At 40.0% G+C, this 25,464-nt stretch overlaps 2 protein-coding genes across 11 annotated transcripts in view; one reads left to right on the plus strand and one right to left on the minus strand.

The window, feature by feature from the left end:
• The window catches only part of RBM12B (RNA binding motif protein 12B), an 11,816-nt gene extending 4,327 nt beyond the window's left edge, over positions 1-7,489 (minus strand). The window contains exons 1-3 of one of the 9 annotated variants that reach the window (XM_059863574.1): positions 7,378-7,487; positions 4,438-4,483; positions 1,109-3,755 (exon numbers count right to left, since the gene is read on the minus strand). In XM_059863574.1, coding sequence (XP_059719557.1) covers positions 1,628-3,727 — 2,100 coding nt within the window. In that variant the 5' untranslated portion in view covers positions 3,728-3,755; positions 4,438-4,483; positions 7,378-7,487 and the 3' untranslated portion in view covers positions 1,109-1,627. The other 8 variants (XM_059863619.1, XM_059863612.1, XM_059863598.1 and 5 more) reach the window with 8 other exon arrangements.
• A 1,661-nt stretch (positions 7,490-9,150) lies between these two features.
• The window catches only part of TMEM67 (transmembrane protein 67), a 31,036-nt gene continuing 14,722 nt past the window's right edge, over positions 9,151-25,464 (plus strand). For both annotated transcript variants that reach the window (XM_059863668.1, XM_059863677.1), the window contains exons 1-11: positions 9,151-9,337; positions 11,249-11,337; positions 12,773-12,866; positions 14,290-14,389; positions 14,843-14,912; positions 15,019-15,093; positions 16,301-16,363; positions 18,615-18,769; positions 18,890-18,998; positions 20,548-20,634; positions 22,546-22,611. In XM_059863668.1, coding sequence (XP_059719651.1) covers positions 9,151-9,337; positions 11,249-11,337; positions 12,773-12,866; positions 14,290-14,389; positions 14,843-14,912; positions 15,019-15,093; positions 16,301-16,363; positions 18,615-18,769; positions 18,890-18,998; positions 20,548-20,634; positions 22,546-22,611 — 1,095 coding nt within the window. The remainder of the gene's footprint in view (positions 9,338-11,248; positions 11,338-12,772; positions 12,867-14,289; positions 14,390-14,842; positions 14,913-15,018; positions 15,094-16,300; positions 16,364-18,614; positions 18,770-18,889; positions 18,999-20,547; positions 20,635-22,545; positions 22,612-25,464) is intronic.

Here is a 25,464-nt window from a genome sequence, read left to right on the forward strand (position 1 = left end):
TACAGACCTTGCATATCATTAAAAAAGTTTTTTTCTTGGCACTTAAAACACAGAATAAATAATATGCAGAATAAAGCTACACTAACCTTTTCAATATTACAGGAACAAAAAAATCCCGTTCTTTTTGCTTTCTTATATCAAACAGTTGGCATGGAAGTTCTGCAATCACAAGGATGACTTCACATGAAATAATAAAGATTTGACCACCAGTGAGGGGGGATCATTCACTAGAAAGGCTGCCTGGACAGCTCTGTCCTTAAAGCTATTAAAGCATCTTTAAAAAAAATTAAAAATGCTTTAATAGCTATATTTAAAAGCTATTACAGATGCTTTTATTAAAGACAAGGCCTTGAGTAGTAGCCCATTCAAGCCAAGACTTGCCCTGGGGAGTGAATTGGAATAGAAACCTCCCTACTTCATGAATTTAGGAATTCTGGTTATTGAACAAGCAAAGGTTAGAAGTTTTCACTGCCAAGTTGCAACTCTGTTGTCTCAGTTTGAGGAGACTGAGACTTAATCCTTTAGTACTACAGATACTATCTTGCACAGCTGTAATGTCAATGAAAGTCCTTGCCCACACAATCAAAGTTTTCTACTAAGCCTTAATTTTGAAGACACAGCTTTTCCAAGCTTTTATTTCTTCCTAAAATTTAAACATGCTGGTAACAAACCAATGAAAACAACACATTCTAAATGCTGACATAAGCATTTCTTTTATTACGTAAGAAAATAACGCTTGTCAGCTTGGTTGCCAGTAACAGATGTTAGTAAAAACTAATCACAGATTGACCTGGAATGCATCCAGACATCATTAGCCAGTTAGTATTCATATTACACAGCATGTGAAGATAAAACCACTGAAGTCAGAATTCTTGATGTAATTCCAACATTCGTTTTCTGCCTCAAGGTACTACAGTGAGTGAGAAAAAAGCCTAACTGATGAATACAGCCTCTGCAAGCTCTGTCAACTACCCATCCTTTGCTGTGTTGACAAACTACCAGTTCACTCTTTCCAGATGAAGCAGCCAGCATCATTCTCACGACCCAGATCTGCTGAGCATAATAATTGAGATCATTAACTAAACAGGTTTTAAATATAAGACACACATTTAAATGGCAATTTCCTTTTTATTTTAAAAAAGTTGCAAAGCCAGCTAATAAGAACAGCAAGCTCTTAAACAGGAATGCCTGCAAACATACGAAACCGAATAAAATCTGAAAAGTTTACACAAAAAGAAACAAAACAAAAAAAAAAACCAGTAATTTTAAAATTTTATTAAGCTAACCTCAATAAGAAGTGTCATTTATTAATGCAGGTAGCACTGAAAATCTTCTATTTGAACCGTTTGTGTGGTCAGTCAACCAGCACTTACGTTTTTATTTGGTGCAAAAACATAAGACTGGAATTAATCTAAAAAAAAACCCCAAATCATTACAACTCTATCATCTTATACCTTGATGTAAGACATTCAATGTCCTACAGGTATTTCGACCAAGAGCTAAACAACTGAACTAGGTATTTACAACCATTGATGGAAACTGCTTTGCATCTTCCAGTAATTAAAAGTTAAAATAACTGTCAATACTGTCAAACCTAGAACGTGTTAATAAAGCATCTTTTCCTCCTTTACAGCAAACTCAACTTAACTTTCCGTGGACCAATGGGCCTATCATTCAGTTCATTAATAGCAGCCATAGCTTCCTCATAGTTTGTCATAGCAACAATGGCATCACCAGAAGGTAATCCTTGTTCATTGTACTGCACAGAAACTGACTCCGGTATCACTCTATAGCCATAGAAAAAATCCAAAATCTCATTAGGAGTAGCTTTAAAAGGTAAATTTTTCAACAGAATAGGAACAACACGTTCAGAACCACCACTGAAATTTGGATCTGGCATAAATCTTCCTTCAGGAAAATTTCCCATTTTATTATTCCCAAACTCCATTCTACCAAAAGGTTCACTGTCACCACCAAAATCCATGAGGGGTGGTGGACCCCTAAAATCCTTAGGAGGGCACATGAAGTCCTCAGGGGGATGTCTAAATTCAGAATGATGTCTGAAGTTCCCAGGGGGACCAAAAGAATGCATGGGTGGCCCTTGTGGTGGCCCAGATGGTGAACCAACTGGACGGGAGAGGTCACCTCTGTCATACGGATGTGAATGACCATGCATTTCATTTGGTGCAGATAATGATGCAGCGACACCAAACTTCTGCATCTGATCTTGAGATATAAGTCTTATTAACACTTCGGTTCCTAAAAAAGTTTGACGGTTTAAATTTTCCGCTTTCATAGCTTGTTCTTCAGATTTAAACTTCACTAGTGCTTCTCCCAGTCCAACTCCTTTTTCATCATAGAGCAAGTAAATATCATCTTCGTCAATATCAAATCTTGAAAAGAACTTCTGCACTTCAATTTTTGACACATCAAACGGAAAATTCCTTACATAAACACAATTTTTAGGGCTGGAATGACCTTCTCGGTAACTTTTTTCTGATATGGCCTGTCCAAGATGATCTCTGTCCGGTGATCTTCTCCTCTCACAAGAGTCAATTATTTTCAACATTGACTTTCTTGAAATTGGAAAAATGTACACAGGACGATTGAGAAGAACCTTTCTGTGACATTCCAAAGCAGCCTGATATTCTCTCTCACTCCTTAAGACCACAAAGGCATCTCTAGTCCTTTTCTGATGCTTATCTGTTAGAATCTTGATCTGTTTGCTGTGTATATCCAGTTCAGGAAAAAAATCTCTCAAATCTCTCTTTTCCACATTAAAAGATAGATTTCTTAAGTGTATGTAATATTCCTGGCTAGGAGATGAACGAGAATGTGTTCTTTGTCTCCGTGGTGATCTTGAACGAGAATGCTTGCTTGAATGCATGTAGCCTGAACTTCTTGGAGAATGGTCTTCACACAAAAAGTGATCCATTTCATCTGGCATGTCTATCCGCCCACCACATTCAATCCACCGTTCCTCTGTAGTTGGACTAACTTCTATAAACCTCTGACCCATGTATTGTCTATGACGTTTAAGTCCTTCTAAGGCATCGCCAGGTGTAGCACATTTTACCAAGCAATCACCATTGTTTAAACCATTGCGGTGTTTTATCAGAATCACTCCATCCACGCGAATCCCCGAGAGGAAAGCACGTACTTCAACTTCTGTTGCAGAGTAAGGTATACCACGCAGAAATAGGTAACGATCATCTGGGTTAAACGGGTGGGAATCCTTTCTTAACTGATAGTTTGACTTAGGTATACCCGTATCACCATATCTCGTGCCGTTGGTATGGAAACCAGCCTCCAGGCGATTTGGTGGCCCGTAACTAGGTTTCCTTATTCCTTTTGGGGAAGCTGTAACTAAATGTGGTATATCTCCAATACTTGATGTACTAGAACCATTAGTACCTGTTCTTCTAGAGCCAGACATAGTTTCTCGTCCCCCACGGTCAAATCGTTTCCGGCTCATTTCTATGGTATTCTGCATCTCTGCCTTGCTGCTGAGAAAGAGCTCTATGCGCGAGTCCTTGATAAACCCTCCCGAACAGCTCATGGCACGCCGTGCATCTTCATCTGTTGCAAATATAATAAAAGCCTCCCCAATCTCTCCTCCAATAATATGCACACCTCCATCAGGAATATTCAATCCCAAGAAGAAACGACGAATATCTGGAGGACCCGCAACAACAGGAAGCCCCTGTAAACGGATGACTACAGCCATGCTGAGCTCAACCCACAGCAAAAATCACCTGCAGACAAAAAGGTACACATGATAGCACGTCTTTAGTACTCAGCTATTACAGTATCTTATCATTTAAGAAGCTAGAGCCTTTTTAATGAATGCCCTTGTCTCATCAAGAGAGAAGGTATCAGAAAACCCACAAGTTCACGGAACGAGATTAAAACAATTCACTGAATGTTGATTAGTCAGAACAATTAGCTACTCCACCGGCACTCATGCACAAATCTATCAATATTCCCTAACCTAAGGGCAACAAAATCCACCTAAGTCACTCCTCACCATCCACAATACCTAAAGAACACCTCAAGTCTTTCACGGCATAGTTACTATGTGCCAGAGATCTCTGCCCACTCCTAAGGAACAAAAAAAATCCGATTTACTTTTGAACAGGACACTAACTGATAAAAGGAGAAAGGAAAAAGAATAACTATGTCACTGGAAAATGAAGTAACTCACAAACAATGATGACTTTACTGCTTTGACAAGTTGCTCTACCCAGTGATCAGTTCTGTTCAATAATGTATGTTTTCTCAGCATTCAAAAATGTTGTTTCATTGGTGTAGTCAGAGTATTAACTGCAGTGGCCACAAGCATATCCTAGTTGCCAGCCACAAGTCTGTGAGGAAAAAAGGCTGTGTATGATCTTGTCACAATACTCAGTGAGAAGTGTTAAGCTTTTGACAGCTTACCTGTTTCTGCTTTGGAGACCTGATAAATTCTGTAAAATCAACTTAACTGTGGAAAGAAAACGAAACATAATTAATGGCTGATACCTGTACTTTGCTTTACACACTGTGCTACACTGCTGCAGCCCATCCATAGCAGTGGCTAATACTAAAGCCAAGCATGTTATGAACCCGTGTGAAGAACTCCTTCCGTGTTCCAAGATGCCATGCACCGCATCTTTCTGTTTCCATTTTAGAAGCAAAAGAAATTCATAATTTAAGTTGACTTCTGGAAATGATGAAAATACGATGAGATTACTTGGTCATCAATTGTGCCACAATGAACTGTCGCAGTGAAACAGACTGACACTGTATCAAGGGAACAGTTCTCAACTGAGTTCTTGAAAGGTGCTTAGGTCCATCTCAGGATTACATGACATGTCCATTCTTCTGAAATCCACCTGGTTTCAAACTTCACAAGAGTATGCTACTCACCAGTCCAGCACTGCACTTAACATACACAGTGAAGCCCATCAAATGAAAGAGCAAAAATATCCAACAAGGAGAAACTTCAGAAAGTACCTGAATTTACAAAGCCAACTTCAGTATTTTCCCTAAATCCTTACTCTACTGCCTTTCAAGCATAAGAACAAGAAAACCTTGAATACACTGACTTAACATACCCTGATTTTCAACACTTTATAACACCACACAACAAACAGGACAATATTCTCAGAACAAACACAAGCCTCTGTAGCAAATGACCACATCCCTTTAAAACAAACACAACAGCCCAATGCTCCGAGGGTCTACAAACACTCCTTCTACAAACCATGCTCTATAAAGCACTAGATCCTGATGACGAGTTACCTACCAATAACCATTACTGCCACTCCACCTGAACGCAGCAAAACAAGAGCAAAGCCCAAATTCTGTCAGACTCCATGTCACTTCTGCACCAGTACTCAGTAAGAACAACGAACTGAAAACAACTGCCCATTGAGAAACTTCACTAAAGACCATCTGTCCTCTGTACTTTTGTGGTGGTGACCCCAGCCAGCAGCCAAGCACCCACACAGCTGATTGTTCACTCCTAATCCCCATCAGTAGGATGGGAAAGAACAAAGTCGAGAAAACTTGTGGGTCAAGATAAAGACAGTTTCATCAGTGGAAAGAAAAACACAAAACAAAGAACATCACTCACCACCTTCCACAGGCTGACTGATGTCCAGCCTTCCTCCAAATAACAACTGCCTCGGGAGCCAAGAAAAAATCCTCCCAAAGAAACCATTTAAATACTTCTTCCTCCACCTCAGTTTTTGTTACCCAGCATGATGTTACATGTCACAGAATATCCCTTTGGTGAGTTTGGGTCAGCTGTCCCAGCCATGTTCCCTCCCAGCTTCTCACCTACTCTGAGCACACTCACTGTAGGAACAGAGTAGGGAAAATTGATAAATCCTGGATACTGTGCAAGCGCTGTTCAGCCACAGCCAGAACACCGATGTGTTGCCAACATTCTTTTAGCCACAAATCCAAACAACTGTATGGGCTGCTGTGAAGAACGTTAACTCCATCCCAGCCAGACCCAGAATACTTTACAACGTGTCTTCTCAAGAGATGCAATGACAGTGCCAAAAAAGCATGGAGAATTCAAGGGCAGAATTTTCATACAGCACCTTCATGTCTTGAAAAAGCAAATCCGCTGCCCTGCTACTTCATGATGTATTTAATCTGTAGTACTTCTGGATTCACAACTCCGCTTTCTTATCCCAATTTTTAAACATCATTCTCAACAGCTCTCCTCCATAATTCTTCGGTGATAAACAGCAAGTTCTCCACGATGCACCAGGGATACAATACACAACCTTCAGTGGTGAAAACCAGACCAGTGGTTCCAGATCATAACGGGATCTCTAAGAAGTCCATAAACAAATGCAAGTTCAAATAATAGCTCTTACTGACTGTATAGCAAACCATCACACATGAGTAGAAAGCACAGACAAGCCATCCAAATTTAAAGTGCATAACCAAAAAGAATTGACTTGTCATGAAAAGTAAGAGCAATTCATTAACTGAACAAGGACTTCAGAGAGCAAGGATTTGGAGAATAAATAAACAACTTCATGCCACAGCTTAAAAGCACAGAAGTGTACAGTTTTATGAAATTTCATATATGAGCAAAATTGGTTAGAAAACAGTACAGTGTAATACCTATTCTTCCACAGTCTCAGGAAATTCCAAACATTAAAGCCATTAAAATAATCCACGACTTGTAAACGCAGTAGGAAACTAAGGCTGCACTAGACTAGGATTTTTATCGTAACACTGAAAGATTACACACAGACTGCAAGCTACAAAGAGAACCCATAGAAACATCCCGTCTACGAAATTGGACCAGTATAGAATAACTAGCGGAACAGGGGAAGGATTCTTATTCTGTTCTTCAAAATAAGCCTCAATAGAGGAAGCAGGCTGCTCCGAATAGCAGTTTGCCCAGTGCTGAAGGAAAACATGAGTGAGCTCTACAGCTGGCCCCGCTACACGGTCGAATGTAGTACGGAACCGCTTCCCAGCAAGTCATCCCGCCAGCCCCAGCGCTGCTGGAGAGACCCGCCGCGGGCGGCAGGGCAGGGAACGGGCCAGGGGCACGGGGAAGCCGACCCCCGCCACAAACGCTGCGGCCCGCCAGAGCCACCGGTGCTGCGCCCCCCCGAAGAAGCTCGTCTGCTTCCCGACACGAGGACAGGGGTGAGGGAAGCAGCGGGAGCGGGGAAGTGGGGTGGGAAGCCCAGGGACACAAGAAGGCCGGAGCACACGGGGCCGGGGCACACGGAGCGGCCGCGCAGCGGTTCCGCGTGGGCCGGGTAACCGAGAACCGGCAAACTTCGCGCCGCCCTCGGCTACACGCCGCACCCAGGGGAGGCGTGCTCTGTCCCTCACGCCATCCATCCACGCACCCACCGGACACGCCGCTCAGCGAGCGCCGCAGCTCCCGGCACGGCTCCGCCAAGATGGCGCCACCTCCACTGCCCCCCCCCAACGCTGAGGGGAAGCTGCGCTGCGCGAGCGCGGACCTGCGCGCGCACCCTCCGGGCGGGGCGATCCCGCCCTCTGCCCTGCCGTGCGCGTGCGCAGGCCGCGCGCCCCGTCTCGCCGCAGGCAGTGCGCATGCGTTCGCTGCCCTGGAGGCGCGCGTGCGGTCGCTGCCTAAGAAGATGCGAGGGAGCTGTGTAATAAGAGATCGGTTTGATTGTAGATCTGCGTAGGGATAGACCTGTACTGTGACAGATCTGTGTAGAGAGATCGGTCACACGGTGACCGAGCGCCGCTGCCGCGCTGTGCGCTGCTCTCAGGCTCGTTCCCGTCGGTGCCGGCGCGTGCCGAGGCTCAGGCGCCGCTCACCGCCGCGGGCCCGAGCCCTTGGCACGGTTTGTAACGCAGCTCGGGGCCGGCTCCGGCCTGGGCTCTACAGGAGGGGAGGGCAGGGATGCAGGAATGGAGGAGAAGAAGGAAAGGTTCAAGATTAAGTAAAGGGAAGGGCAGAGGCAGAGTACCTTGGTTGTGCAAGCGAGGTATATTTATCCTAATGTTTATTCTACCTGCCTTCCCTGACTTTACGTTGTCCCGTATTTTTATGCATGTGCAGTGTTTACCTGCTCCATTTTACGTAGGAAAAATACCCCTGTACTACTTACGATAGATTCACCTAGCAGTGCTGCCGACTTTAGAAGCTCTCTCAACACAGAGATAGCATCTTGTTTAGAAAAAAGACATTGCTTATTCTGTGCAGGGTACAAGGTGGAGGTTTCCACAAATCAAGCACACCAGTAAAAAAGTTACGTCTTTACACAGTCAAATTTACATGAACCTGAGTCTGGAGACAAGTAATTCGACTTGAAAACATAAACTCAACCTTTTAACAGTTGTTGAACCAACAAAATAAATCCAATGAGAAGTAAAACATGCTAATGTTGAAAATTATAATAGTTAGGCAATTAGCACACAGGAGGGGGACAATAAGAAATAACTAAAATCCAGGACACGGTGTCTTGCAAAGTTTTGGTAACATCTGAGGGAATGAGACAAAACTGGCAAAAACAGGCCCAGAAAGTTCCACCTGAGCATGAAGAACTTTGCTGTGCGGGTGCACTGGAACAGGCTGCTCAGAGAGGTTGTGGAGTCTCCCTCACTGGAGATACTCAAGAACTCTCTGGACACAATGCTGTGCCATTTGCTCTGGGATGGCCCTGCTTGAGCAGGAAGGTTGCACCAGATGAGACCCACTGTGGTCCTTTCCAACCGGACTCATTCTGTCCTTCTGTGCGATGTGAACAAGAGTGTGATAATGGTGTAAAAGGTAAAGGAGAGTAACACTGGCTGAGCACCCATTGCTCTAGGCATTTTGTGATTTCACCTTGTCACCACTTCCCTCTCTGGGGAGAAATTACAAACACGTGTTCCATTTGGATGATACGCTGTGCATCAGCTCTAGAAACGAGGTACCGGAAAGTGCAAACCGTGCAAACCGGGCCTCGGTGTCCTCTCGTTTCTCGCTCCCGGTCTCGCACAAGATGAACAAAACTCTCAAAAGACCAAACACATAAACTCGGGGTAGTGCGCCGTCCCTCGCCCCGCCCCGCGGGCAATTCGCGTATTGCGGCGGCGGGCCCCCGGCGCTCGCCGTACCGCGCGGCTCTAGCCAATGGGCGCGTGCGGGCGGGGCGCGCGGTGGCCATGGCGACGCGGGGCCGCGGGGCCGCCGCCGCAGCGCTGCTGATGGCGGTGTCGGCGGCGCTGCCCCCCGCCCGCGGCTTCTCCGTCCCGCTCCAGCGCCCCGACGACTGCGGCGCCGAACACTACTTCGATAGCTCCCGCCTGGCCTGCGCGCCCTGCGGGGCCCACCAGCGGCAGAGCTCCGGCGGTGAGCGATGGGGGAGGCGGGGCTCGGGCGGCTCCGCTCTGAATTCGCCCCCAGCAGCGGGAGGTGCGCAGTCGGGACTCAGGCTGTGGCGGTAAAACAGCCGCAGCCTGAAACAGGCCTGGAAAGCCGCGAAAGGGCCAGGATCCCCCAAAGACCTGAGAGACCCCAGCGCAGCTGTAATCTGTCTGAGATACAGCTTAGAGAAATCGCTTTCGACCTTTTTCTAATAACCTTTTTTTCCTCAAGCATTATATTGTATTTGCATTTTCATCTGTAAAATTCTGCAGGAGCCTGAATTTGTGTTCTCGATCACTTGTGTACCTTGAAACTCCTTGTCAGACTTGTAAGTCTGAGACACCAAGTGTCTGAGATCCTCAGGCTGTGCCTATACTAGTCCAAGTCCCACACGGGAACTTGGAGCAGATACAGCACAGCCTGACAGTACTAAATGGAAAATACAGATAGTTGGCTGCTTTCTTTGGGGCATAAGGAGGTGTTAAAGCATCCATCTTTCATAAAATACACAGTCCAACAAGAGTGGGAGTTCCCTGGTGTGTGTACAAATTTGAGAGTGAGACCCAAGAGCATCTCTCTCCAGAGCTGGTACTTCGTGGGAAGCAGTGATGTGGAGGGCTGTGTTCACAGCTGCTGCGTGGAAGCTGCTCACCTTCTCCACCACCATGGTGCCCTGAAGACTGATCCCATAGTTCACTTACTGGAAAAAAATACACTATTTGTTTTCAGATCTCCTGATAATGTGGGTGTCTAGATCCATAACTACTTTTAAGGCTGAATCTTCCTCTAAATAAAGGGCTTCAAGGAGAGGAAAATTCCAAGGGAAGGTCAAGGGTTTATTTTTACCTGCAGATCTAACTGGAGCAGTGTAGGTAGGTGCCACTCAGTGCTGTTTGCATCTTGGCTGAATTCCACTTGTGATTGCCCATGCACTCCTTGGCTAGCTCATCAGTCTGGATTCTGCTTTCAGGTGACATGCCTAAAAATCTAGGTATTGGCACTGTGAGTGTCACAACTCAAACTTTTCATTGATCTAGTCCAATTGGGCTTTTTCTTCTTTGAATAAAGTAGAAACTGGTCTCATTAGAATGTACATTAAGGTTATAAAACTTTCCACAGAATTTGACATTATTTTTGCCTGCACAGTTCAATTAGCTGAAACGATAAAAACAGTTTATTAGTACATATAATCAGTTTTGGTTTCCAGTATGTGTTTAAAAGTACAGAGGGAAATTCATGATACTGAGACAGGAAAAGTTTCTAAAAAAAATAGTTGTTGAGCACTAGCATGTGGGCATTATACTGTGCCATGAAAAGTGGTTAATTTCATACAAAATGTTAAGTATGTTGTGTTCACTCACTGAACACCATTCAATGTAAACCTTGATCCCCATGCTCAATTTTAAAAGCCTCGAGTTTAAAACAGCTTTTCATACAACAGTTATATTTTGAAAAACCTTTTCATAGGAAGACATTTTGGTTTTAGGACTGACATCAAATTGAAGAAATAAAACCTGTATGCAAACATATAATGCTGGTGCTGTAGAGAGGAAAGGCTGTGGCAAGATTTAGATGGAGAGATTATATCTCTTACAGACCAACTGGTAAAATTTGGTTTAACTAAAAAACCCACAAAATACAAACTCTGTGTCCCTGTTCCCCCCTGGTAGCTCAGTCAGCCTTGTAATATTCTCCTAAAACATCTATGTGCAAACTGTAACATGGGCATTTTTTAAAAAGCAAGACGATTTTCATTCACATCTCACTCAAGTGTTTTATGTGTCTGTCTAATAATCTATCTTGATCTCTTGAGAGCAATAGTAGTTGTTCTTAGTATTCCATTACAACCAGTCAGTTCTATATAGATTAAAAGAGCATTTGTTTTGTTTTCTTCAGGTAGTTTCTGTGAATGTGAACCAGGATACAGGATGGTTTCTACTAATGGTGGGTTCTCTGTTACTTGTGAAAAATGCCCAGAAAATATGGTAAGTATTGAATGTTTCATGTTTGCCATAATGATAGATTAGAAATCATTACCATTATGGGGTTTTTAATTTTAAATTTTGTCCTGACTGCAAGTTATTTTTCATTAATTTAAAATATTTTTGCACAATAGTCTTTGATTGGGAAATTTTAAGACCATGCTAATATGTAGTATTTTTTTTCAATTTAGAATTGTCTATTTCTATTATTTTGCAGGCTTTTTTTCATTACAAATTTGACCCCACAGACAAAATAAGAATTTTTAAAGTGTTTAAGTTCCTTCCACTGCTTTTCTTGTCAGCTTTGTCCTTGTCCAGAGAGCACAACTCTGTACAATGTTAAAGATGCTCTTCAGCTCATAGTGTCTTAACTGATTATTTATGTAAATACTATTATTGTAATATTTAGGCTGTATCTTCATAATTTACAATATTTCATCTCATTTCTTCTAAATGACCTGCTCCTACTATGTTACTTTAATTATAATTATAGTTTGATCAGTTCTTCTGACCTTCCTTGACAAATTGTTATAATTTTGTGTCATAATAACAGCATTGATCCAGAGACAGAGGCTAAACCAGATTTTTCCCACTATAGTCAGCAAAGAAATGTATTTTTCCATCAAATCAACTTTTGAGGGTGAAGCCTTCCTAAATATTTCTTTCTCTTCAATAGCTATAGAAGAACTCTCAGGAGAGCAGCTTACTTGCCTGAGTTAGGTGTTCAGTGGCTAATGGGCTATGTAGGTAGTTTCCCTTTTCTTTCCATCTTCATGCTGTGTTACAGAAAGACTTTGGCACATACCCTTTCGTGTTGTGATCTTTTGCTGTCTTTTCCTCTTTCCTGCAATGGTGGCATTGCCTTTGATCTACTGCCAAGGCTTTTGCAAAGATAAAATGGTCATAGTGGAGAAGGGAGTAACATCAGTAGCACTTGAGGATGAGCAGTTGTCTTCGTTTTTCTCTGTGGTTTTTATCTGTAGTGCAGTTACTTCATAGTATAAAATAAGTGTGGATGTGAATTGTCTGGGTAGGTACAAAATTGCAAACAATTATATAAGCTGCTTCACTTAGAACTCTTCAATTTCCATTACTTCTGTATATTTGTATGAAATTGCAATATGCAATTTAAATGCAAAATGTCTATGTATGCATTATTATGTTTATTCAATGTATCACTTTTTAAACATTCTACTTTTAATTTTCCATGGAGGATGTAAGCTAACAGGTTCGGAAGGCCTTAACTTTTTTTTGTGTGTCTGCTAGAAATTACTTTTGCCAGATTGTTTAGCCTTTTTTTATCTTTAAAAACTTCATGAATATCGATGTTTTATCTGAACACATTTTCTAGTAACTAAAGGCTGGATAACACATTCTTCACAGATACTTGGTGATCTCTATGTTTTTGAAAATTCTAATGTTTTATATTTTATTTTAGAGCGGAGTTACTCAAGATGGATGGAATTGTATTACTTGCCCCAAAGGCCTGACTTCAAAAGGAAACTGTAAATGCCCCAATAATGAAATACTAGGTAAAAAATGTATGCCAACTATGAGATGATAGCACTTGTTTTAGACATTTGAGTTTGCTAAGATATGTTCTTCTGTTCAGTAAGAAAGACAATGTTAGATATGTTTTCTTATCTAATATAAAAATTCAACATTGCTTTTGATCTTAATTGTCATGAAAGACAACAGATAAATCTGTACCATTGCTCATTGCCACAAAAACTATTATGCAAACATTCCATAAATGAATACTCATGTATCACTTCCTTCAAGCTCTTTGGCAATGGATGGAGTCATTAAAGTTGGAATAAAAACAATGTCAATACAGACTATACAAACATTACAGTGTTTTGAAGTATAAAGTGCAGTAAAGGAATCACACCTACATGAGTAGGTGGAAGAGAACAGGCTGAGCAAATCAAGCAAATGGCTGTGCATTAGTGTCAGTGGATTTCCTGCCTCCCTGAGACACTTCTACCTGTGACTTTCTGAGATGTGCTTCCCTATACCTGTGCTCTCTAGTAGTTGCAGATGATATTCAAGAGACAGAAAAATAATGATAAATTTAGTGTTTGTGTTAAATGGATTTTTGCTTATTTTGCATGGTAGAAACATAAGAACAAAGTACAATTTTCATCAGTGGTGTAAAACATAAAAGCTCTTGGGACCTCTAGTTTTCCTTATTTTCAAAGACATAGAATGCCTGTAATTCTCTGAATAAGTATTACAAATGTCCACTTTGGTTATATTTCTAACAGAGTATATTGGAGAATCACTGTTTTCCAGATCAATAATTTTAAAATTTCCTAGGAATCTGGAAAACACTGAATACCAGTCTTCTGCTTTAAACTTTATGAGAATTGCAAAATACATTCCGGGCCTTTATGGTAAAATATTGAGAGCAAAGCTGATTCTGTAATTTGACGTGGAGGAAGAACATTAGTACTGTATTTTTTTAATTCTCTTTGGATTTTTTTTTTAATAATTAGATTTGAAATCTCTTACCAGATGATATAGTTGCTGGGAGATGCAGTTTTAAAACTTGGAAATTGTGACATTTCCATGAATCATTTCAGATGAAATGTAATTTTTTTCCCAGTAATTTGCAAACTTGTTGTTTTGAATTTTTGCTTTGCAGTGAGGGCTTTGTTTGAATCTTATTCAGAATAAATAGCAGAGGAACAGCCAAACTAGACAGGAAATGTTGCGTTTCTCACTTAAAACTAAACTGCATGTGCACAGCTATGAGCAGTGCACACATACATACATGCATGAATGTGCATTTATAGTGGATGTTATTTGCATGTTGTGCTCTTGATTTTTTCAAAATAAATTATTTGAATTTATTTTAGATCTGCAGAGATGCTGAATTTTTTCCCATTTATCTTGAACTGTGTGACACTGCATCAGGCAGTTTTATCGAAGTTGCTTTTCTTTTCTGCTTAGTGGAAAGAAGCGTGGATGGTGTTTTGCTTGATGAAGCATTGTGTATACGTTGTAACGGAAGTGAGCCGTCCTTCTCTGCCTCAGATGCACCAGGAAGCAGGTGGGTGCTCTTTGCCTTTTGTGATGATACATTTAAATGTGTCATGCTAGTTCAAATGGAATATTCCTGAGGACCAGACTGTGTCTTTGGGATGACAGTTTTGAAGGCAGGGAATTGGAAATCCTCAACCCTGTATCAAACCCACAGTGTTTTGTGCTCACTGAAGTCCTTATCTGGCCAGCAGCTTGGTTCTTTTGTCTTGCTTTAATGTGACTAAAAAGCAGGCTTTGGATTGGAAGCAGAAGAGAATTCTTATTCTGATAAACTATTATTTTGTTTATTTTCTACTTCACTGATAGTAGAAACAAATCAGTAATCACTTTTGAATTTCAGTTCAAACTAGTGATGTTACTGATGCTGTTCAGGGGCATGCTATGTGATCAACTTTCTCTGAGGACTAAATATCGTACTTAATTATATTTTAAGTGCATTCTTCATGTTTGTGATCCATAGGTGTGTAAGATGTGAAAAGACATTCATCCAAGTAAGCAAGTCTTGTGACTGCAACAGCCCAAATATTCTAGTAAGTAGAAAAATGGTTATTTTATTGAAGTTCAGAAAAAGAATAGTTATTTTGACAAGTGTATCAATATCTTAATAATAATTTTTTATTCTTCTATTTCTTTCAGACTGGGGGGTTGTGCTTTTTGGCTCATGAAGGCTTACCCCCAAAGGGAGTTGCAGCTGTTCGTTTTGCACAGCTGGTAAGTGTATTTATTCTAAAACACTTTTAAGCTTTCTCACTACTTACTTTCAGTAAATATTTCAAATTCCCATTTTTTTTGTCTGATCCCAGTGATAAGGTCATTTGCATCAAGATAGAGTGCAGGTATGGACACCAAGCAGGCATTGTTATAATGGAGTAAGCTTTTAAAAAGTCATGCTGTTTTGGAGACTGAAAAAGGGAAGTAATTTACATAACTTTAGTATCAAAACTAGTAGCATGTGGCCTTTTGTATTAATTGTGTGCATTTAAAGCACACTCTTATATCACAGAAATGTGCTGAAGAGTCCATGAGTGCCTCTGGACCTTTTTACTATATAAAATTTGTATTTGTGTGAAACATTTAAAAAAAAATACAACGCTTGTGTTTACTGCTTGATCTTAGAGCTTATAGAAGAAAATGGGCAACTGTAAAGTTTGAGATTGTCTGCGAAATTGCTGAACTCCTTGAATTGGCTAATGACTGAAAATACATTCTACTGACAAGCTTGAATTGTTTTAGCTAATGAACTTTCATTAAATGTGAAATCTGATCAAAGTTAGGACCATTTTCCAAGTAGTTCTGAATTCAAGAAATGCTGTGTGGCTAAGAAATGTATTATGCTCCTAAACGAGCTGATGTTAAAAGCTACCACTTGAAAGAAAGTGAAAAGCAGTCTTCAGTTTTTCAGATATCAAACATTCATTTTCTCCCCGAAAATGCTATCTTATAAGTAATATTTGATGAAAAATATGTCTTTTCAGTTGCTTACAGTATGTAAGCACATGAAGACTATGTGTAGTTCAAATGTGAGTAGTTAATAAAAGGAGATTATAAAAAGGAGTAGCTAATTAATTTGGCAAATTTGGTCCTGAGTTAGATTTTCCATCAAGTCAACATCTTACCCTTGAAATTGTTAGTACTTCCCTTCTGTGGTAAAGAAAACTTCTCCATCACGGAATCCGTTTTCAAATCTTAAATAGTTCAGCTCTTTTCCTGCATACTTTGTCTAATTTAGTGATGTGAAAGAAATTATTGCATTATGGTTGTGTTTTGAACTAATATTGTTAGACTGAGATATTTACAAATGACAGAATGGTCTTGGAAAAAAATAAGTAGCATCGTCTAGCTGACATAGTTTTCCAGACTGTTACACTATGTAGGAGTTGTTGTGAACAAAGACAGTGAAAAAGTTCCTTATTTACAGGGTATAACACTGGCATCAGCATGGTTTCTGAAAAACCTCCAGTCCTCAGCCTTTGCCTGTTGGGTGAGTTTCATTAATGTTTGCAGTTTGCTTTTTTATACAGAATTGTACTCTATAAAAGCATGTCACTTTTATATTTGGAACTTACCTTGCTTATTTTTGAAGAATTTTATTTTAAGATGAGAATAGAAAAGAAGTAACTATATATACAGAATGCTTAGAAATATTGAGAGCTAGCCAATGTTAATGCAAGTTTATAGTGTTGGAATTTTCACAAGATTAATGGTGTAAAAGAAAAAATCCTTCAATATTCGGTAGTATGTGACCTACTATCCATGTATTTGGATATAAATGAGCATATCCAGTATTTACTGGCACATGCTCTTTACCTCTTAGTTGATTTTTAATTATTCGTAACCATGGAACCACCCTTTTTAGCTTTGCTTTGCTTTCTATATGCAAGTGTTATTTACCACTGTGTTGCTCTGGGTGACTGTAACCATGGGTTAAAGAGTGGCTACAGCAACAGAGTTACAGAGACTTGTGAAGGGCATGGGCCTCTGCCTCCCTTTTACTAACTCTGTCATCACACATTCTCATTTTCCTTCTGTATTGCTCTCCTGAAGATCAGATTTTAACTTCTCAGGTTCTGCTATCTGTCCCTATCTGTCACAGCCCAAAGGACTACCTGGTCAAGAAGTCTCTAAAGATCACAATATGGATTTGGAGGATTCTATAATACACGACCACATGGAGTCTTATTTCCTATATTTTTTTATTACAGATTACTGCAAGTTATTACTGGTAAAATGAGTATAGTTATGATTAGTAAAGCAAGTGTATATATGTACTCCAGTGGTAGCAGCAGTCCATAGTAACAGCAGGCATGCATTTCAGTATTACAAGTTGCTACAAAATGATCACTAGGAAAGCAGCAAAGGTGCTTATGATGAATTACCCATATGTGTGTTTATTATTCCAAATAGTACCAGTATAGTACTCAAGAAACCACTCCTAGGAGTGAGGCCTCAAAACTGATGACAGATGAAGTTTCACTTCAAAGATGATCAGCATTGCAGAATCTGGAGGCAGTCAGGCATCCCTAGCCACAGTCTGGAAACTTGCCTAGGGGAGTTCATAGAAAAGTTTGTGTAGAGGACCTCCTCTGTGTGTAGAGATTGAGAGAGAGAGATGAGAGGCAGGAACAGATTCACTCTCCATTTTGGGTAAAAAGTAATTTTTATATCAAAGACACATAAGGTGGTGTAGGGCAGCACCACCTGGACAGCCAAGAGATGACAAAATTTTATATCTCAGGCTAGTTTTTATGTTTTCCAGACTGTTTTCCTACTCTTTAATGTACAACCATCAATAGCAGTTGCCTATTCTTACTCTTTTGGAATGTTTTCCCTCTTCTAAACCCTAAATCTTGTCTAGACTCTTTTTCACCTTTCCAGATGTTACAATTCCTTGGCTTCATGCTTATTGATGGTATCTCAGGAGGTCTCTGAAGTTCAGGTACCCAGCTGCACTTCTCAAGGATGTTTCAGACTCCCAAGCCATGTTCTCAGGCTGGCAGGTGTTCTCTCAGTCAGTATTTCAGCAGACTTTTGTTCAGAATTTTCCCAGATCACCTTTGCAGCTGCTCCTATCACCATCTCCTACACACAGCTCTGAGATGAATTCTCCCACTGGTCCCATTCATTATCACTGGCATCAGTTTATCCTGTTTGTCTGCCTCACCCTGCTCAGCCGTTCAGAGGTGCTGCCTGCATGTGATGAGCAGCTGCTGGTCTGACCCACACAAATGGGGGTAAGGAGGTGGCAAGTGCAATGACCCCTACACACAGATGCCAGGTGTCACCTCTGCATACCACTTGGCATTGGTGTGTTTACCAGAACTGAACAAGGAACATGAAACTGAGGAGAAACTACTACATGTATCTATAGTTGTCAGTCTGTGGTCTTCAAAGGAGTAATCTTTGCCACACAGTCTAAGTGGTATTAAACATTTTCATTCTTACCTTGTTTTCTAAGTGCAGATTTTGACATTTCTGTCACTTTTTACCATCTAGCAGATGCAACTAAAATAAGCTGAAAAAGTGAGAGTATTGATTTCATGCTGCCATCTGCAGATCTATAAAAATATGGTACCTGAATACCTGGAAGAAAAGGTATTGACAAAATAAAATTCCTTAGAAGCGAACACAAAGGTTTAGGAGTGGCTTCTTAAAACATTGTAATTTTATGACTGCCTCACAAAAGGAAGGAGTAATTAAATACTTTTTTCTGTATTCTTGTTTCTCCACTGCAGTTGTACTCTAATCTAACAGCATGCCAAGCTCTTGGAAATATGTGTGTTATGAATATGAACTCATTGAGTTCTTCAAGTACTGATGCCTGTGGTTTGTTTCAATATATTTTTGTCAATACAGCAAGGGTAGGCGTCATTCATTCAATACCCTACTGGTAAGTTGCCTTTTCCATAACTTTTGGTCTTTAATAGCTTTGTATGGGAATTATTATTCTAAATGTTCTTTGATGAAAAATATTATGTTTATTTAGAGAAAACATTGTAATTCTTTTCAGGAGGCATAATCTTCCTTGGCTGTATTATGGTGACCAACCAGGATTAGCATCCCAAGTGCTTGAGAAAAATCATTTTCCTACAACCTTCACTTTTAAGGGAGCGGATGCGGTAGGTGTTGGGTGGTAGACATAAGGAAGCATCCATTAGGAAAAGAACATAATCACATAAAAGGGCTTAGATTTATTATAGATGTGACTCTACTAAAGGTAAAGTTTAGGCAGTCAGTGTAACAAAACTCAGTATGAGATCTTACAGCAGAGGAAGGTGATATTTACCTAAAATAATATCTGGTCTCTTCCTTTGGTTACACTCTCATATACGCATTCTCATAAGGCCAAGACGTGCTTGCCTGTGTGGTCTGACCAGGGCACAAGGAGCAAAGGATGCCAGCTTTTAACTGTTCATTGTGTCCCCAAGGATCTGTATTGGCAGTGGTAAACTAGTATTTAGACAAACCTTTTAGACACCTTAGGCGTTCATAGTTGTTTTGACACTGTCTTTTGCTTCAGAGTCTTGTTTACATCCATCTTCATAAATCTGAGGCAAAGTTGATCGTTGTCTTTTTTTACAATATGTACATCCTTTTGTCAGATTTCATGGTGAACTCATGTGAAAAGGAGGGGTAAATGTGATGTGCTGTATCTTTACTGCCACCCTCCTGCTGTGCCAAAGTGCCGCGTCTTTTGCTGACAAGTTGTCTGTGCCAGGTTTTATCACAACCCATTTATCAGCTCTGTAGCTGAGAACAATGTTCTTCATCACTGTTATGTGGTGTTTAATGCTTTCTGATGCTTACACACACATTTCTCCCCCTACTCAATTTATTTGTTATATTTCTGTTACAATCTCTATAAGCAATACACTGAATCCATCTCGATTGTATCAGAGATGGATTCAGTGTATTACTCCAGCCTTTTCCTCTTACTGCAGTGAATTATGGGGAAAAAATGAGGTGAGCAAAGTAATTTTAAGGTTAACAAAGCCAGAAGATATACAACCCTGGGAGGGATGGACTGCTTAAGTAGTTTGTAAATTGGCACATTTTTATGAAGAAATCAGATAGTAAATCAAACAGTAAAGTGATTTATTTTTCCAAATTCATTGTAAAATCAAATAACTGAAATAGGTTATTCAAGTTCAGCTAATCACATAAAATAGTACTAGTGATAACCTGTTTGTCAGTTATAGTGCCACATTTATCTAGAGTTTTCTTATTGACTCAAAATTGTTATGCCTTTTTCAGCCATATTCTACAAGGCTATGTTTTAAATTAAACAATGTGGCAATGTAGCAGTTGTTTTAATAACTGAAATACTTGTTGTTCCTCCTAACACTGAAGGTCCTGGAAGCCCTCTAAATTCCAGCACTGTATACATTAGAAATCTGAATGGATTCCTAATTAGGTTAGGGCATGTCTACATATGTAGAAGTTCCTTTGGAATTTTTTCTATGTCACCAGTGAAGTTGTAGAAGAAAGGTATGTTTTTGTAAAAAAGTAAACTACCAAACCCAAAATTAAAAACAGAATCAAAGGGGCAAAAAAAAAAAATTGTGCTGAAAGTTTTAGGAAACATCAAACAATTAGACAGCAGTTTCTAAAATGTGTATGTCCACTTCAGGGCAGTTTCATTGGTCTTTATCTTTTTTCCATCAACAGGATGTAAAGCTGAAATTTATTGCAGCCTCATTTGATGCAGCAGGAAACTTTCTTAAATGGCAAAGTTTGGAAGGAGGTCTCTTACAGGTATGTTTGATTATAGTTATCTTCTCTTGATTACACAATGTTCTGAGTGCCTTTAGCCAAATTAAGACAAAAGCCAAGAGTTTGGCTATTGCACTAATGACAGTTCATAACTGTAGTACTAGGTTAGGGAAAACAGCTCTTTATTCTTGCTCACAATGATCTCTACAAAATCAGAAATATAAATTCATCAACACTGCCTTCGTCCTTTGGACCAGTATAAATTTGGCATATTGGAAAGCTCTGAAAAATAGTGTTAATCATTTAGAACCAGCTATCTCTGTCTTCCATTTAGCATAGTTGCTTGTGTGTAGTTTCTTATTAAACCTCTTTTTCTTGTTGAGAAAAGTGTATTCTTTAGCTCTATGTCAACATGTGTTTATAGATGATGCTATGAGTATGTCCCCATTAGATGCTGTCAACTATTTGCACACATCTTGGGGGTGACAGTGAAATCAATGGTTATGTCACTGTCAAGGGAGGTAGGAAAGCTGATCTACACCATTTTCTTTGCATTGTCTTGGGATTTTTTTTTTTGCTTACTTATTTCTTTTTGTTTTAAATATAAAATGCAAACTATGACCAGCATGTGCCCTTTTCATAACAGAAAGTTATAAATACATGGTGGGAGACTTTACATAGAAAGGGGGAATACTGGCTGGAGTACCCTTGGCCACTACACCCTCAGATTTCAGGGACACACATTCTCCTTCAGCACTACCACGCTGTGAGTTAGGCTGTGAAAAATGCAAGTAAGCAGCAATTAGAAAGTGCAATAGTAATTAGTCTATCAGAGATAACAATGGGCAGCTGCAACATGTTACAGAATAGAATTTGTTTAGCAGTCCAGTGGTGATCTAGGCACTCTCACTATTTCCCTAGACAGACAACAATAGGAACAGTAGCAAGAACAATTGGGAATTGTTGGTTCCTTTTTTGTTGAAGAGCATCACTTCAAACATTTCAGTGTCTATAGAAGAACAACTGACATTCAGGATTTACTTTGTTATTGCCTCAGGATGAGCCATCTGTCTGTGTTTCCAGTTTTAAGGAAAGGTGGTGTTTAAGAGAACAGGTTACTAACATGGGTACTATGCACAGAAAATTATATATTCTGACATACAAGTTTAGGTTTCTTGGGGCACATTTATTTTCTAGGGCAAAGCTTTTAACAGCTATCAAGAGCCAATGTGAAAGGAATAGCATTTCCATTCAAAGCCTCCTTTAATGTAATAGACTGTGCATGATGATAAGACATCACAGTGCTAAAGTGGTCTCAATGCATAATTGTAGCAATTCCCAGAATTTCTGTTTCACACTAATAGAATTGTGTTTTATGCAAATTTAGACTTCATTCTCATTTTGGGAAAATGGTTCTGGCCTCCACATTAGACTTTGGACCATTTTTTTCTGGATTCAGCTGGATCTGCTGTTCTTTGCTGAAAATATAAGTGCTGTATTAAAAAAAGAAAAAAAATCTTGCTACTTGCTATAACTTTGATTCTCTGAGAATGCCAGCTTAAGAGAAACAAGGCTGTCTGAATGTGGAGTTCTTTTCTTATGGGATTCTTGAATTTAGCAGAAGCCTCTGATTGAGCTTGAGGCAATACAGTGCACTGATATTCAGTCCACAGAAAGGTTATTCTTGCCTGTTTGGATGCTGCTGTCCACAGATTTCAGTGATGGAACTGAAAAGTACTATGCAAGTATGAATAAGCTAAACCAGCATTTTAAGCACATCAGTGTTAGTGAAAAAAATAATGGTGTTTACCCCAAAATAAATCCTTCTCTTAATAAAAAAATTTTTAAAAATATCTTTTATGAGAACTCTTAATACATAAGTACTTGTAAATATTTTTTACATGAGAAGATGATACCTTTGAATTAACCTAATTATAACTATGTTTTATTCAGCTTTGTCCTGATACCCAAACTAAATTGAACGCAGCTTATGTTTTTGGAACAACTTACCAACAAAATGTAAGTAAGATATAAAATGCTATTTTCAATTTTTAATTAAGCTACCTTATATGTCATTAGTTACTCAGTGCATATTGAAGAACTTTTGGTGTTTAGGCGTAAGCTACAACATGGAGTTCTTTCTTGGGAAATTGAATTAATTTAGGGTTTTTTTAAATTATTTAACTACATCACAAAACTTGTTTACTACATAGCATAATCACAGTAAATTAAACTGGCATTTGTATTTGTGAGCTTGCTGACTTTGCAGTGGAAGAACACAGTGCCTGAATTATGACAGCCATATGCTTTGTATTATATCTACAAATTTTCCTACCACCATCTTTGGCCAGTTTTCTTATGAAAAGAAGGCAAATCCAGTCATGCCATGCCTGAATATTGTTCCCATTTACTCTTTATAGTATGCCCTGATTTTAGTGAATTCAGTAAAGAGATTGAAAATGTATTTTAATTGAACAGATGACTCATCAGAGGAAGGAGATTCTTTAGCTGTCTTAACCATGAAAAAACACTGTTGGGGTTTTCACACTTTACTAAACACCAGGAAAGGAAGAGGGAAGAGAACACTAAACTATGTCAGCTGCAGAAATGGTTCTGCCAGTGATAACGCATCATTAATTTTTGTCACTTAATATGTTAGATGGGAAGGTGGTAGTCTCTTTGGCAATGGAGTAGAGAAAGAAACATCTTTATAGAACTCCATATATGTGCGCAGCATCTCATACCTGTATATTAATATTGTTTATTAACTCATCGAACATTGAAAACCATTTCCCACGTGATGTGTTGAATTGTGAAAATACAAAACTGGCTGCTATTTAGGTGGTGTGAAAGTCTTGGAAAGCAATAGCTGTTAAAGCTTACTGTGGGAAATTTAAAGTGTTTACTAAATAACATTGGCAAATATTTTTAAAATATTTTTATTTATCAAGATATTCAACAATATCTTTCATATTGTTTAATGTTTAATCTACATTTCAGTATTTCAGATAGAATGAAAACATGTTCTCTTTAGGATCATTGAGATAGTTGAGTATGGGGCTTTTTTTCTTTTTAAAATCTTGAGTATTTGACATTGATTCTGTATTACCTGTTGTTAAGTATTAATAACAGTAATATTGTTGGGTTTGAATAGATACATCAGTAACTTACTGAGTATTTTTTGATGTAATTTTCATCCATTATATGCATTACTTTTTTTTTTTTCCATGTTGATTTGGAGAAAATGTGGTTGACAAATTATAAGAATATTTAAAATGCATGGTAGTTCACATTTGCAAAAAGTTACCTGCTTTTACATGTAACTTCTTCACACAATCACAGAGTGGTTGAGGTAGTCAGGGACCTTGGAAGGCTGTCTTGTCCACAAGACAGGCAGGTTGCCTAGGACCATACCCACATGGTCTTATCTCCAGAGAGTGACTCCACAGCCTCCCTGGGCAGCCTGTGTCAGTGAAAACCTGTGTTCTGGTGGTCAGAGGGAACATCCTGTTTCAGTTTATGCCCATTGCCTCTGGTCTTGTTACTGAGCACTGCCAAAAAGAGCCTGGCTCTGTCTCATACACCCTCCCTTGTACAATATTTGTACACATTGATAAGATCCCCTGAGCCTTCTTAACTCCAGGCAAAACAGCCTCAGCTCTTCTTCGTAGCAGAGATGTTTCAGTCTCTTCCTCACCACAGTGGCCTGTGCTGGACTGTATCGAGTAGTCTAATTTCTCTCTTGTACTGGTGGGCCCAGAAGCAGATTTCATGACTTCAGCATTTATTTTTCTTGACTTGAATGTTTATGCTGTTTCAAATGTTATGTCTGTGAGGTTTGCTAGGATATTTTTTCCAAATCTGTTGAAAAATTTTAAGAGCTTCATTCTCCACATTAGTCATTCTAGTTAATTGCAATTATTTCCAAGAAGTTTGCATAAGATCATTAGTAGTTTGTAAATGCTTGCAGATAGCTGGAACACCTTGTCTATCAGTAATTCAGTAAAGCATTTGACACCATTTCCCACAGCATTCTCAAGAAACTCTGCTCGAGGCTTGGACAGGTGCACTCTTCACAGGGTGAAAAAGTGGCTGGATGTCTGGCTCAGAGAGTGGTGGATGGAACTAAATCCAGCTGGACACTGGTGGTGTTCCCCAGGGCTCAGGACTGAGGCTGGTCCTGTTTAACATTTTTATCAATGATGTCAACAGGGGGATCAAGAGCACCCCTCAGCAAGTTTGCAGCTGACACCAGATTGGGTGGGAATGTTGATCTGCTGAAGGGCAGGCAGGCTCTGTAGAGGGATCTGGACAGGCTGGATCAATGGGCTGAGGCCAGTGGTGTGAGGTAACAAGGCCAAGTGCCAGGTCCTGCACTTGAGTCACAACCACCTCATGCAGCGCTTAGATGTGGGGAAGAGGGATTAGAAAGCTGCCCAGCAGAAGACCTGAGATTGTTCAACAGCCAGCTGGTCAAACATGAGCCAGCATGTGCCCAGGTGGCCAAGAAGGCCAATGGCATCCTGGCCTGTACCAGGATTGTGTGGCCAGCAGGAGCAGGGTCGTGTTTGCCCTCTGTGCTTGGCACTGTGAGGCTGAACCTTGAGTGCTGTGTCCAATGCCCCTCACTTAAAAAGGACATTGAGGTACTGGAACATGGAGAGAGGGGCAACAGAGCTGGTGAAGGGTCTGGAGCACAAGTCCTATGAGGAGCAGGTGAGGGAGCTGAGGGTTTAGCCCAGAGAAATGGAGGCTCAAACAGGACCTTGATGATTCTGTGATTCTTTCTTTTGTGAAGAAGTGGGACAGATTCCACAATAATTTTGTAGGGAAGGAATCCACAGCTTGACAAACTAACTAAATGGTTAAAGT

Source organism: Haemorhous mexicanus, chromosome 1, assembly GCF_027477595.1.
Source record: "Haemorhous mexicanus isolate bHaeMex1 chromosome 1, bHaeMex1.pri, whole genome shotgun sequence".
NCBI lineage: Eukaryota > Metazoa > Chordata > Aves > Passeriformes > Fringillidae > Haemorhous > Haemorhous mexicanus.